General features: G+C 37.5%; 1 protein-coding gene across 3 annotated transcripts; it reads left to right on the forward strand.

Moving 5' to 3' along the window:
- Positions 1 to 8,498: 8,498 nt before the first annotated feature.
- Positions 8,499 to 12,244, forward strand: LOC137738646 (uncharacterized). Of its 3 annotated transcripts, none has more exons than XM_068478121.2 (7): positions 8,499 to 9,410; positions 9,515 to 9,595; positions 9,704 to 9,836; positions 10,371 to 10,474; positions 10,558 to 10,702; positions 10,819 to 10,965; positions 11,244 to 12,244. In XM_068478121.2, exons 2-7 carry the CDS (start codon positions 9,555 to 9,557, stop codon positions 12,018 to 12,020), a joined length of 1,347 nt encoding a protein of 448 aa, XP_068334222.2. In that variant the 5' UTR covers positions 8,499 to 9,410; positions 9,515 to 9,554; the 3' UTR covers positions 12,021 to 12,244. The 3 variants fall into 3 exon arrangements, with proteins under 3 accessions (XP_068334222.2, XP_088555652.1, XP_088555653.1); XM_088699526.1 differs by having other exon boundaries at positions 9,520 to 9,595; XM_088699527.1 differs by having other exon boundaries at positions 9,538 to 9,595.
- Positions 12,245 to 15,196: the final 2,952 nt, after the last annotated feature.

The raw sequence follows: 15,196 nt of genomic DNA on the forward strand, positions 1-15,196 counted from the left end.
TAGATGATCCGACCGTTGGATCGTCACCAAACTTTGAGACATTATAATACATAATATTTGAGGACCTTGGGAACTTACGGATCGGGAATCTGATCTACGTATCTTCCCAAATTGGATTTGTAAGTTTGTAAAATAAAACATCGACCGTCACTTGATTTTGTGGTTGGTGGAGATTCGACCGTTGGATCGTAATGAAATTTTAGTATGTTGATCTAGAAGCATAATGTGAACTACGATTGGCTTGATCCCTTTGTAGGGTACGTAGGTAGTCTAATGAGATACTTAGATGCAGCCGTAAAACAACTCAAATTTAACTTGATTTCTTTAAGGAAAGAGATTTATTATGGTTAACAACATAGAGATTAACCGTGATTTTACTTTTGGCCTATCACTAGATTTAGCTTCCAATTAAAATTTTTTGGGTCATTACATGCACTCTCGCACGAAGATGAGCCACGACATCAACGTTGATTTCCATTGGGAATCACGATCTGCAGTCTTGTTTTTGGGTCAAATCTATCGTCTTCGACGATGATTGTTGAAATCCTCTTCAATTTTCATTGAGTTCTTATGGATTTCAATTCAAAATCCCCATGGTTTTCACACCCAACGTTGAAAAATTAATTAATTAATTTTGTTCAAAATAGGGTTCCAGTTCAAATCCATGCTTCCCTTCGACCAAAATTGACCCATAACATGGTTGCTAGAAACAGCAGCACTGGCCTTATCTCAAGCAGCTTTACCCACTAACACTGGGATGTTCTTTGGTCTGAACCCCAGCCCATATAGGCTTGGCTTTACCCTGGTCAACACACCAGCCCTTTTAGGCTTTAGTGGCTTCCCTAGGCCTGCATCACAGAGCCGAAATGGGCTTCTGTTGAACTCAGTCAATGACACCAGCTTGTAGAGCTATGGTGTCCCCGTGTGCTTATAATACACTGGATCCCAGCCCCGCGTTGGTGTATTTGTGTCGCACCAAAGCCTAGCTTTTAAGACTGGTACATCTGTGTCCATGAAGTACTTGAGCGCACCTTTGTTTGGGCATCCATATTTTGGCTTGTTTCTTTAGCCCACAAATTAAAAAAAAAAAAAAAAAAAAAAAACAAGACATGACTGGCAGCATATATGTTTCCTAAAGCATATGCGCATCCATATTTGGGCCCGCTTTGATCACTAAAAGGACATCTTCTTGCCTAAAGCAAGACATGACTAGCAAAATATTCGCTTCCAGGACTTTATGTCTATGAATGAATATAGTTCTGAAGTTTGTCGAATCCGATTACTTCTCAAGATCTGTAACGAGAACTTAACTGATGAGAATCTTTTGGAGAAGATTTATTTGACCTTCGTTGCCACCAACATTGTCCTGCAACAACAATATAGGGCTCAAAAGTTCACTAAGTTTTCCGATTTGATTTCTGTTTTACTTCTCGTTGAAAAGCAGAATTAGCTGTTGATAAAAAATCATCAAGCTTGACCTACTGGGGCGACTGATGTGCCTGAAGCACATCAACGCCTAAAATGCCAACATAGGCGTGGTAAGGGAGTCTAGAACCATCCTGTCAAGGTCGACAAAACCAAGGCCCATCTAAGGGAGGAAACCTAGCCCAGAAGCGCCTTAACTTCGCTCCCAAGGCCCCGACCTTCAAGAATAAGGGCAAAGCACTTGAAACAATGGATACAGACATATGCTACCATTGTGGTTCAAAGGACCATTGGTCTCGTGTTTTCCGTGCTCCCCAGAAGGTTGTAGTTGAATATCATTCTCGTCGTAAGAAGTTTGAATCAAATTTTATGCCAGTAGATGAACTGGAGAGTACCAAAATGAAAGTTTCTGATTTTCAAGAGGCTATTACCTCTATGGAAGATTAAAATCTTAAACATAAACTACTTTTAGTTTAATTTTAGAATAATAGGTCTGAATTCCACCTAGTGACCAATCTTTCCTTGTTTTTTGGTTTAAGTTTGAACAATTTTCCTTTATGTTTAGATTATACGTTGGTGATTTGTTTTTGGAACTTTTATGCAAGTGACCGATTCAAATTAATTTTTATTTCTAGGTATGACTAGTGGGAAAGTTAGTTGTCTAGTAGATAGTGCAACCACACACACCGTTTTGTGTGAACGCATCTATTTTACTAACTTCATACCTAAGAATGCACCTTTGACAACTCTGTCAGACCCATCCAATTGTCCAATTGTCCAATTGTTCAATCTTGACCATTGAAGATGCACTTTATTCTCCACGTTTCAGAAGAATGTTATTGAGTTTCAAGGATATTAGAGATAATAATTATCACGCTGAAACCTATGTAGAAAATGAAGTTGAATTTCTATGCATCACTTTCTACGAATATGGCTAGAAGCGTATTCTAGAAAAGATGGAGCGTATCCCGAGTGCTCTGTATACTACAACTATATGCCTTATAGAGAGCCACTATGTGGCCAACCTTAACTTTGGGACCGCGCACGAAATTATTCTTTGGCATGATCGTTTGGGACACCCTTGATGAATAGCGATACGCTGTATCCTCAAATCATCACATAAACATCCTTCAATCTGAAGTTTAGGCTTGATTCAAGGAATTGCATGTCAAACCTACTTAATGGGAAAACTTATCATTAAGCCTTCTTATGACAGATTCATTTGAATCCTCATATTTTTCTATAAAGGATTCAGAAGGACATTTGTGGGCCGATTCACCCTCCATATGGACCATTTAGATATTTTATGGTTTTGGTTGACGCTTCTACATATTGGTCGCACATGTGCTTGTTGTCCACAAGGAATGCTGTATTCTCTAAACTATTGACTCAGGCTATCAAGCTAAGGGCTCACCACCCTGATTATCCGATCAAATATATTTGATTGGATAATGCTGGAGAATTCACATCTAGAACTTTTGATGACTATTGCATGTCAGTTGAGGTTGAAGTTGAATATTTAGTACCCTATGTTCACACCCAGAACAGTCTGGCAAAGGCATTCATTAAGTGCTTACAAATAATTGTTCAATCGTTGGTCATATATACCAAGCTTCTGATTGCTGCTTGAGTCCATGCAATATTACACGCAACCATGTTGGTGTACTTGAGGCCTGTTGCGACTTAGCCATATAGCGCTCTTCGGTTGGTTTCAAGATACAAACCTCACATATTGCATTTGCACTTTTTTTTTTTATGCAGTCTATGTACTGATTTCGTCGCCGTTACGTACAAAAATGGGTCCTCAGCGGAGGATGGGATTTATGTTGGATATGATTCTCCTTCAATTATCTGTTACTTAGAACCTTTGACAGACGATCTGTTTATCGCTCGTTTTGCTGATTGTCATTTCTATGAGACAGTCTTCCTGATGTTAAGGGGAGATAAGAACGTCACCATTCCTAAAGAATGACGTAAATTATCGTGGAAGACTTCCACTTTGTCTCATTTAGATCCCCGCATTGCTCAGTTTGAAATTGAAGTGCAGCATTTCATAGATCTTCAGAGTGTAGCTCAGAGCATGCCAGATGCTTTCACGGATCTAGCACAAGTGACAAGATCACATATTCCAGTTAGGAATGTGCCTCCAAATATGGATGTACCAAATATATAACTGACTTCCCTCCTGGAGGCCAGAGACGCTAACTTGGCCGATCCTCATACATTAGCCGCTAGCCAATCCTCTGCCCCTACACAAAAGCGTGGTAAACCACTTGGTTTAAAGGATTCACACCCTTGGAAGAGGAAACCCATGACACAGGCTCCTGTTGAGCCTACCATGAATCTGACTGTCGCTTACTCATTCTATCCAACTCATGAGGAAATTCTAGATTACGGAAGCATCCTTGAAGAGACGAATCCACCTCCTGAGAATCGAGAGATTTCAGTATATTATGCTAGCTTAGATGATGTTTGGTGTAGAAATGAGATGATCATCTACGATGCATTAACATATGCAGTAACTACTGAGATCATGTTGAGCAATGACATTGAACCCCGTTGGCTACAAGTTGGTTTTCATTCGGAAGCGTAATGAGAAGAATGAAATTATGAGTTATAAAGCTCGTCTTGTTGTACAAGGCTTCTCACAATGCCTCGGGATTGACTATGAGGAATCTCATTCACCCGTTATGGATGTAAGTACTTTTCACTACCTTATCATTTTGGTAGTTTTCGAAAAACTTAGTTTGCAGTTGATGGACGTAGTAACTGCATATCTCTATGCGAATCAGGATACGAAAATTTATATGAAAGTTCCCGAAGGACTTACGTTGACTAGATCAAATATTTCTAAACCTCGAAACACGTTCTCAATTCGGTTGAGATATCTACTTTACGGTTTGAAACAATCTGGAAGAATGTGGTATAACTGTCTGAGTGAGTATTTGACTAGTCAGGGATATGTGAACAACAAACTATACCCTTACGTGTTCATTAAGAAGTCATATTTTGGTTTTGCGATTATTGCAGTTTATGTTGACGACATGAACATCATCAGAACTCTTGAAGAGCTCAAGAAAACTGCCGCTCACCTAAAGTAGGAATTTGAGATGAATGATCTAGGAAAGACTTGATATTGTCTCGATCTCGAGATAGAGCACCATTCGGATGAAATCTTAGTACATCAATCGAACTACACCCAGAAGGTGTTGCGCCACTTTAATGAGGATAAAGTGAAGCCTTCGAGTACTCCTGTGGTCATTTGATTGCTAGATGCAAAATGAGATCCCTTCCGTCTAAAGGAGGATGATGAAGAGATTTTGAAGCCTGAAGTTCCTTATCCAAGTGCGATAGGCGCTTTATTATACTTAGCTTAATGCACTAGCCCCGACATCTTCTTCGCTGTTAATCTTTTGGCAAGATACAGTAATGAGTCAACACGCAGATAGTGGACTGGTATTGAAGACATCTTCCGTTACCTTAAGGGTACTACGGATCTGGGCCTGTTCTATCTCTATAGATCCTTGGGTGATGTCGCACCGCTTTTATCTCGAGTCCATTCTCGCCTTATTGGTTATGTCGACGCATGATACTTATCTGATCCACACAAGGTGCATACTTAAACTGGTTATGTCTTTACCGTTAGAGGCACCACAATCTCTTGGAGGTCAACTAAACAGACCTTAGTTGCCACTTCGTCTAACCATGCTGAAATTCTCGCCTTACAAGAAGTAACTTGGGAATGCTTCTGGGTGATAGCAGTTATGGGCCATATTTGAAGCTCCTGTGATTTTTACCTCGTCGTTGACGTCCCGAATACGATCTATGAAGATAATGCAGCATGTATCAAACAACTTAAGAAGGGTTACACCAAAGGAGACAACACCAAGCACATTGCGCCGCAGTTATTCTTTTTACATCAACAACAAGAGCATCAAAAGATTGAAGTCACGTAAATCTGTTCACAAGACAATCTCACTGACCTTTTCACCAAATCACTACCGAATGTGACGTTGCAGAAGCTTGTTCAAGGAATAGGTATGCGTAAACTTTATGAGTTGTAACATTGGTAGTTGTCTTAGAAATTATGTCAAACTTAGGAGGAGTATCCTGAAGTATACTTACTTGATCTTAATGTACTTTTTTTCCCTACGATTACGAGCATTTTTCCCACTATGTTTTTGCTACCTAACGAGGTTTTGACGAGGCACCCACCTTGGGTTGATCATATCCATGATGACGTTCCGTAAACGTTTGATTTGACTTTGTATTACTCACGCATTTTTCCTTACACCATGGATTTTGTCCCTACTTGGGTTTTACCATAGCCATTGGGTCTTTTGTGAGACTTAGTTCCATATGCAAGTTTCTACTTTACTTTGAGACTAGCGTGTTCCTAGAATTAGTGCTGATGAGTCGACTTCCTTAACTCTACTTGATGCCGAATCAACTTGAGTATTTACACACTCAAGGGGGAGTGTTATAAACTTTGTATTTAAGTGTGATTGTGTAAATCCTTCATTAGATTTGATTCTAGTTTCCCTATTAGGACTTGTATTCCTTGGAGGAGAATGATTCTTTCCTCCCTTATTACTATAAATAAAGGCACTGCGTAGGGGGAATAACACATCCTCTACACAATCCTACAATCACATCTCTCTACCTGTCAGATAAAATAAGCCACAACAGTTTTCATATTTTTGTAAATTGAAAATTGAAAGTAATTAATGAACTTTTCAAAAAAGTGAAAACAAATATTGAAAAATGAAAACTAAATGATTATCAAATTACACTCCGTATGGATCCATTAATTTAGAGCTCATTTGAAAATAATTTTAATAACTAAAAACGCTTTTAAAGTAAATATTTTTGGTTCCAAAAGCACTTGAAGTGCTTTATGGAAGAAGCATCAGTTATGTACTTCTTCTAGGAAGCACTTTAGTTGATTTTCAAGGATTCACTTGCGTTTTTCCAAATGGATGCCACTATAAGTGCTTTTTCAAGATTTACTTACGTTTTTTTTTTAATTTTTTAATTTTTATTTTTTACTACAGATTGGTTCTAAAAATATTTTCAACAAAAGTGGTTTCAGTCACATTAAAATTTTTATGTGTTTTTTGTTTGTTGTTGTTGGTGGTTCGAGCATGCAACTAAGGTCATCTCTAATTATAAGAGGGTCAAAAGGCCATGTTTAGTCCTATAGCTCTGCAAAAATATTACTTTTTTAAAGAACAGTGTCCGACCATATTTTTTAAACAAGGTTGAGGTAAGTTAACTGAATCCAGCTAGCAGGTGTTTTGGCCAAAATGTTTCGGCATCGTTTTGACATCCTATGCCTTGCCATTATTCTTTTGACAATAAATCATGCCCAAAACCAAAGTTGTCACATTTTCCTTGTTTTTCCGACTAAACTATCAAACAAACCCACTGGCTTTCCTTTTCTATCAACTTTTCTTTTTTGGTCGGAAAGATTCACTTTTTTGCTTCTTTTTCTAAACAAGTTTCTTTACGAAGAGAAGACTAATTACCCAATTCAGGCATCAATCCTCCATATTAGTATCTTGATAATTTACATATTTTGAGGTAAAGTGTCCGATATTCATTTGATAATCTAACTTATTACATTATCTCATAACGAAATAATATTTGAATTGTACAAAAATGCAAGTAGAAGTGAAGAAACTAGAACAATTTTGACAAATGTCACTGAATGCAACAGTTTAATGACATTTCTTTTTATTTAAATGTTAAATGTCTTATATTCGAACTCATGAATACCCTACGAATTTAAAATCAACTTATTCCCATACATTTTAGTTTAAATATATTCTTGTACAAAAAAAAAAAAAAAAAAAAACAAATAAACCCTTGAGATTAGTCCAAGTGGTGAAGGAGTGTGTGATGATGTATTAAGATTAGAATAAATTTGTTGTTCTAATTCCTTCAATGTAACTAAAGAAAAGAAAAAAGTTTAACAGATTAATAATAACATGAGTGGTAGGAAAAAAATTTCAAATGAAACGATCAAATCATAACGCAGTGCTGTTAATTTACATGTTATGATAAGTATTACGATAGCACATACAAATATTATAATATGTGTAAATTAATAATACTAGTAAACAGTATTACGTGACAATCTTGTTCTTCAAGATCCTATAGCTAAAAGAAATTATAATCACCTATTGTTTGATTTTAATCTCACGGCAAATAATTATTTAATTTTTATTATTATACTTTCTCTTTCACCCTTACATTAAGAATGAATGGTGCGTGGGTGATTATAATTTTTCATAGAGTTGAAGAGAGCGGGACTCATAACGAGGATAGGAATGACAGTGCAGAGAAAAAGGAAGCAGGAATGGGATATTAATTTGCCGATGTGCCATATAAGAATGGATATATGATGCCAGCAAGCATACGTTGCTCACGGCTGTCACTTTTCACTCGCTTTCGCTTGTGTTACGCAACATGCTGCTACTGACACGTTCGACACTTAAATCAGCTGGCTTAACGCGGACGCAGACCAATGACGATGGTCAAAGCTTATATAGTCCAACTTAATTTATTTCTTATTTCTTAATAGAATTTCAAGTTGGTTATATATGCCTTCTGATCTTGGGATCGAGGAACAAAACTGGTAAAAACACGAGTGATTTTTTGGTAAAAAACTTTAAAAGAACGTGTGTTATTTGACTATGTGCATAGGTGGGCTGAAAATGCCCTTAAGTTCCACTAAAAATTAATCTTACTCTTCAGAGTGCCTGGGCTAATACCTCAGGCTTCGGCAAAAAAAAAAAAAAAAACTTAATTTATTTTTTTATTTATAGTTTGTAATTGTATTAAAATAAAAAGTTAAATTAAATAAAGGAGAGAGAAATGTTAGCCAACTTTATGGGAATTGGCTAAGAAATCGAAACGGTTCAAAATTGGCCAAGAAAGCATGCAATAAAGGGAAAGACGATTTCTTTACCATATTTCTTAATGACTTGGGTTTCGTTTGTTGATTAGGATTTTTCCAGTCAAAAGTGTTTGATGCATGCCTAGCTATATAAAGGCCTACAACATCATATGTTGAGCATTGTCATGGAGTTTTGAGAGTTTTCTCGTCCATATATTTTGGTAGCTTACATGAATTTCAGAATTCAAAGTTTCATATCGACAAATTATATATATTTTGGTAGGTTACATAATGTTTACATACATGCAAACATATCGACAAATTACATGTGTAATCAAAGTTTCATATCTTTGTGTTAATAATTCTTTATATGAGTTCCAACTTTAAAGTCTATTCCATTATTCGTTCATTGATTAGTAAGTTGGTTATGGTGTTCAAAGGATCTGCTAATCCAACTTAGGATACGTTTTACTTTGTCACTCCTACACTAGAAAACTAGAAAACCCAGCAAACTTGAGTCTTGAGGTGCAAGTAATCTTATGCTGCCTTAATTCCTTGATTAGGTGTTAAACCTTTTTCATTAGGGATGCATGTATAGCTTTAATTGATTTGTTCCAGCTGATATATACCTGAAAAATTCACGCAAGCCCGTTAAGCTAGGGAACATACAAAATGAGTGCAGAAAATTTCGTTTCGGTAATTTTAGCTTTTCTAGTAGCGACTTTCGTAAAAGGAGCGGGTAAATTATATTTTTAGCGGGAGGCCACGTCGCAAAACCCCATGTCCGTTTAGATTTTCCCAGAGCTCCATCTGCCAAGTATATATAGCTTCTTGATTGACCTTTCGTCTCTCTTCCTCTGCAAGCTTCTTCCCAGAAAAAAAATACATACACACACATATATAAGTGTATATATTTTTATATGTGTGTGTATAACAGCTCCGAATTCTTGATTTTCGAGTTCTGTTCTTCGTGGTGATCCCAATTCGAAGGCATTGTTGTTTCTCTGTTTCTTGCTTCGAAAGCCAAAAATACCGATTTGCTTTCCTTCTGGGTTTTCTTGAATCCGATTCTTGGAGTGGACCGGTGAGTCCTCATGTTTTAATCTCTCAGTCATTCTTTACCTTGTTTTTACATTTCGGAAATCCCATTGCATTGTATAAAAGCTCGGTTCTTTCTTTCTTTATTAGCCCAGGTTTTGTGAATTTTTCAGAATCATCAGAGGACAAGATGCTGAGGGCGTTCCGAAAGCCGAAATTCGTCACCAAATGGTTCGTTACATAAAAACCCAACTCGTGTTTCATTTTTTTTTTTTTATTTCTGTTCGTTGATGAGTTTTTCTTTTTCTTCGTTCTAATTCTGGCTCTTTTTTTATGCAGCAAATCGGATATAAAGATGACGAAGATGCGGATCGAGGCGATAAAGAAGAGGAGGAGCGCGGTGCAGAGGTTTTTGAAGAGCGACATAGCTGATCTTTTGAGGAGTGGCCGTGACATCAATGCATACGGCAGGGTATGTATGTTTCTGCTTAATTAATCTTCTTCTTGGTTTTTGTTTCGATTAATTAATTTAACAATATGACGTTAATCTTGTTTATAATTTTTGTTGTTTTTATGGTTTTCTGTGGCCTGAAAAATAGGCTTGTTTCTATTCCCTCTTTTTACTCATGAATCATTTTGTATGATACAATTTTTCCTTCATTTGAAAGATTTGTTTACCTGGCCAATTGAAAATTTAGGGCTGGTTTCGGTTTGGTAACCGAACCGAAAAGTGGCTACCGAAAACCGAACCATGAAATTAACAAAACCAACTCCGAAAACCGAAAATTGGTAGTTCCATCCCCAGCCACGCAAACATAAACCTGCTCGCAATGTCATGTACTTTCGATTGCCTTGCATTTATATTGAATCAAGATTACTTGCATACTGCATCGTTGCAGATGATCCGTGGTTTTTACATATATGCTTGTGGCGATACTTCACTCCCAGAGCCTCCAATTAATATATCTTGTTCAGTTCTCTTAACGCTTCATGATCGGTGAAACAGGCTGAAGGACTTCTAGTTGAGCAAAATATGTCCGTCTGTTACGAATCAACTGAGAGCTTTCTTGGATGCATCTCGACTCATCTTCCTCTCATAAAAAGTCAGAGGTATATGTGGCTTCCGGAATAATATGCTCATTAAGTTTCATAGACTTTTCTGCTAGCCTTATCTTTTATTTGTTTGTTTCCAGTGAGTGCCCTGAGGAATGCAAGGAAGCTGTTCGGTCAATTATGTACGCAGCAGCACGATTTGCTGATTTGCCAGAACTCCGCGACCTCAGAACTCTGTTTAGTGAAAAGTACGGAAATTCCCTCGAACCTTTTCTGAATAAAGAGGTGATAATTCAAAACTTGCTCTTTTAAGTTCGTAGTTATCAAATAATCAAAAGATGCATACTTGTTCTATAGGTTTGTCTCTAGTCTGTCTGACCCAGTTGTTCGTTTGTGCTCAGTTTGTGGAGAGGTTGAAGTCAAAGCCTCCTACGAAGGAGATGAAGATTCAGTTAATGCACGACATAGCACAAGAATTTTCGATTGAATGGGATTCAAAAGCTTTGGAACAGAAACTGAATACTAATACTCCACCGGCATCTGACCAAGTAAGTCTACTTTATGCATCATTGCTATAAAATACTGGAAGAAATCAAAAGTAAATTGTACCATCTGGTACATATTCTGAAGCTAATAAAGTATCTTCGCTCGCCTTATGAGATTTAACCCCTGAGAAAAGATGTTGAAGAGGGCACTTTTGTACCTTGCAAAGCTGCTTAGATGCCAAACGTTTCCCTCCATGTTTTTTGTTCCCACGTTATGTGTTATTATAATGCTTCTTATTGTCTGTTCTCATTGATCGTAACATGTATGACCCTTTTTGCAGGGCCAGCGCAGGTGCAGATCTCCAGTTGACAGCGATGACGATATGCACAAATCACATAAAAGGCAGGACAATGCTTTCCCGAAGAGAAGAAACCAGGAGGGTGACTCTTATGACAGATACAAGCTGCAGGGCAGCAGTGAAGACGAAACAACAACAGATGTATTCCAATCTGCCCCAAAATATTCTTCGAGCTCAATAGGAAGTACATCCGGGGATGAAGCGGATACCACCAAGATGCCCTTCTACTCCAAGTTTATTCCACCACCTTACTACAAATCAAGACCTGAAAAAAAGGAAAGCAGCCACGTCGAAAAGGAAACAGATCACCCTAGCGATGTTTCAGTTGGCGAAGATAAAACAAAACGAAGATCAGTAAGGAGGGGAAACTTGAAACCACCACCAGGTCACGAGAATCTTGGCAGGAATGATAAAACTAGACGAGGAGATGATAGTGATTCAATGGACGAAGAGGAGAGAATAATGGATGGACTTTTGATGCATTACAGCAGGAAACAGTCACCCTATGAATTGAGCCAGATGAAGGGCAGTCTGGACGATGATGATGCTGGTGAATCCACATGGAACAGAAGCAGAAGATCTCAGCGAGAGGCTCCGTCAGCCAGAGCATCATCTCTCCCACCAGAGCCAACGAGTTCAATTGAGGCACCGAAAAAGCATGGCCGAGCATTTTCCTTCACACCAGATGTGCACGTGCACCCAAAGCTACCGGAGTACGATGAACTGGCAGCTCGAATTGCCGCTCTTAGAGGAATATAGAAGAAGGACAGCATTAGAAATTAAAGTCTGTAAAAGTTTACTTGGTGTCATCTTCTCTACATCTAATAGGAAATATTATTGGAGTTTGATATGTCTATTAACATCCATTAATCATTAGTTTGCTGATCATATAACACTGTAAAAGTCCCAAAGTGTCATGGTTGAACTTTAGGGTTCACAATCTAACACTACTTTAGATATAAAAGTTGTGTGTTTTCCTTTCATGGTTTATGTTGGATTTTTAGTTCTATGATCATGTGAAAATCTGGCACTTGGAATAACTGAAACTAGTGATAATGTGAAATGGTTATATTTAGATTCTACGACAAATCATTAGGGCTGAAAAATTTTCCTCAAAATCTCAAATCAAATAAAAAAAATCCCGATCCCATACCGAAATTTTTTCAAACCAATAATACAAAATTTGTTGTGATCCATATTGAACCTATCCCAAACCTTTCGGTACTGGAATCGGGATCACATATTCAATAGTCCATGAATCCCGAACCGAACCGAAAAAAAAAAAAATATATTTATTTTGGTTGCATGCATATTGAATGTTGAATTTAAGCAGTTTGATAATAGACTATATTAGAAATAGAAATATGAAATTAAGTAGTTTGGAACTTTGGAACATCAATGTGACTTGTTATGAATGAAATCGTCTTTCAATTGATATGAGGTAAAAAATCTAAAATTTAATTGATACGAAATTGGGGAACAAAATTTTAGGCCTAAAGCCCAAATTTTAGACCATAGCCCAAAAATATCAAATTTCAACCCAAAAGCCCAAAACCGAAAATCCAATTCCGATTTATCTCGAAATATCGAAAACATTTTGAGAATCCCAAAAATTTGGAATGCCGAAATTTTCGTTCAGCATTGGTCTTCAAATTCTTGTCTCAAAAATTTTAAGTTTAGGATTCAGGATGCCATTTTCAGTTTGAGATTCCATACTGAACCACTTCTACAAATCACATAAAAGTTATAACATTTTTTAAGCATTCAACCATGCATTCGAGATCTGTGTTTCAGTCTACTAGAAACTTGCTATATTAGCTCAGCTCGTAATCGTTGGCATTTCTAAAAGTTGATGAGTCTAGAACATACTCATTGCTCGCTGACCAAGTATACTTGCTAACATTTCCTTAGAACTGAATGAATGGAGGTTTATGAGCAAATGAAAAAGAATGCTCTGTACTAATGACACCTCTCACTCAACATATTTGATTATTAATAAGAAAGGAAAATTAACGAAAAGTTCAAAAAAATTGTAGTTTTAATGAAAAATGACAAATAAAGGTGTAATGAATAGTACCAGGGAAAGGTAAAAAATATGATTTTTTCGTTAAAAATGAATAGTACCGGGAATGCTTCGTTAAAACTCTCTATTAAGAATGCTTGTACTGATAACATTAATGAAAAGAAGAGGGATATTTTAAACCAAAATAGAAATAGAAATATATATATATATATATTAATCCTTAAATATTAGCCCATCTAAATAGTTATAAACCCAACATTTAAGAAAAACATAGGCCATATTAAAAACAAAAACAGCAGCCTAGCCGACTCCAACAAAAGCAGTAGCGTAGCCCACTCAGAGAGAGGCACAAACAATAAACAAACAACACCAGAGGAAATCAAGAAGAAGCAGCCCGCCGCTGGATGTCTCTCGCCAGCAACCACCGGAGTAGCCATCATGTAGGAACCAATCGAAGGTGGGTCCATTGAGAGCCAAGCAAAACCAAAATAACCCCACAAAAACAAACACACCTGAAGCAAAAGTCAGATTTTAGAGTGCCGCAACAGATCGAGCCATCTAGATTCGTACCATCAGCAACCACACATGGAGGAAGAGTACTAAAAGTACATTAACAAAGGGAAGTGGATGACCAATGGATGTGTGAAACATCCTTACTACGACAAAAGTCGTAGAACACTTTGCCCAAATATTTTGGCATGCTAATAGAGCGATGGGTAGTGGGGTAGCAATCCAGATCCCCAATCAGGTCCAAAACATGAATGACACGTTTCGTGAGGATAATCAGAATAAAAAAGAGAAATAGAATTCCGACTATAGAATATTCTAGTGTTTAGCAAACATTGCAGAATAAAAGATATGGTGGGACCCACACAAATTTTGGAATCCAACTCTAAATAGAGGTTTTTTTTTTTTTTTTTTTTTTTTGAAGAAAACGATAGTAGATCTCATTAATCATATCAAAATACAGTGAAACAAGCATATAAAGTTCAACAGGATGAGGCACAATCCTCCAAAAGTACATCAATTAAAATACTAGGAGGAGAGGTCATCCAATCGAAAGTATGTTCCACTGATAATCCAAAGCGGGCAAGTCTATGAGCCGCCATGTTGGCTTGACGGCGAAAAAGGCACTTCAATGACTGAGGGGGCTAAAACCTTGATGTCTTCCACCACTTGACCAATGTAGGATAGATTAGTAGATGGATCACGTAAAGCTTCCACAATCTCAAGAGAATCGCTCTCACAAATTAAATTTGTAAACCCTCTGTCCATTGCCCAAATCAAACTAGTCTGGACGGCCACCGCTTTCGCTTGTAATGGAGTGAAGATATTTGAAGACTTTCCACACGAAGTTGCCATAAAACTACCAGTTTCATCTTTAATGATCAGGCCGAAACCCCCCACTTTACTCTCACCATTCTAGGCCCCATCAATATTTAGTTTGAGGCATCCCGATGGCGGAATTGTCCATTTCAAAGTGGGATGTCGGGAAGGGTTTATGTGGTTTGTGTTGGCATTGGCAGTAACAAAATTCTACCACCAATGAAGAGCCGAGCAACCACCACATCATGACATTCCCTATCGCCATTCCAAAGCTTCCCATTCCGAGCTCCCCATATTGCCCAGCAAATCATCATGGCCGAATTGAAATGAGAGGATTAGAGAGAACCAATGATTTCTATAGCCCATTTAAGAAATGTAGCGGGGGAGAAACCCTGTAATGCTATCCCCAAGTGTGAAGAAATCCATGCACATTAAGCATAAGGATAGTCCTTTAAGAAATGGAGAGTAGATTACGTCTGATAGTTGCACTGCACACACGCGAAATTCGTAGAGATATGGCGTTTCCCCAGATTTTCCTTTGCAGGAATTATGTTATTATAGAGTCGCCAAAAATAAATCCTTACCT

The sequence above is a fragment of the Pyrus communis genome, chromosome 9 (assembly GCF_041283825.1).
Source record: "Pyrus communis isolate YQ-2024b chromosome 9, ASM4128382v1, whole genome shotgun sequence".
Lineage (NCBI taxonomy): Eukaryota > Viridiplantae > Streptophyta > Magnoliopsida > Rosales > Rosaceae > Pyrus > Pyrus communis.

Excerpts from the sequence above, each read along its gene's own strand:
- LOC137738646 (XM_068478121.2), top strand. The coding sequence starts at position 9,555 with ATGCTGAGGGCGTTCCGAAAGCCGAAATTCGTCACCAAATG. Across the intron at positions 10,475-10,557 it reads CCTCTCATAAAAAGTCAGAG|TGAGTGCCCTGAGGAATGCA; the intron begins GTATATGTGGCT and ends GTTTGTTTCCAG. Across the intron at positions 10,966-11,243 it reads CTCCACCGGCATCTGACCAA|GGCCAGCGCAGGTGCAGATC; the intron begins GTAAGTCTACTT and ends CCCTTTTTGCAG.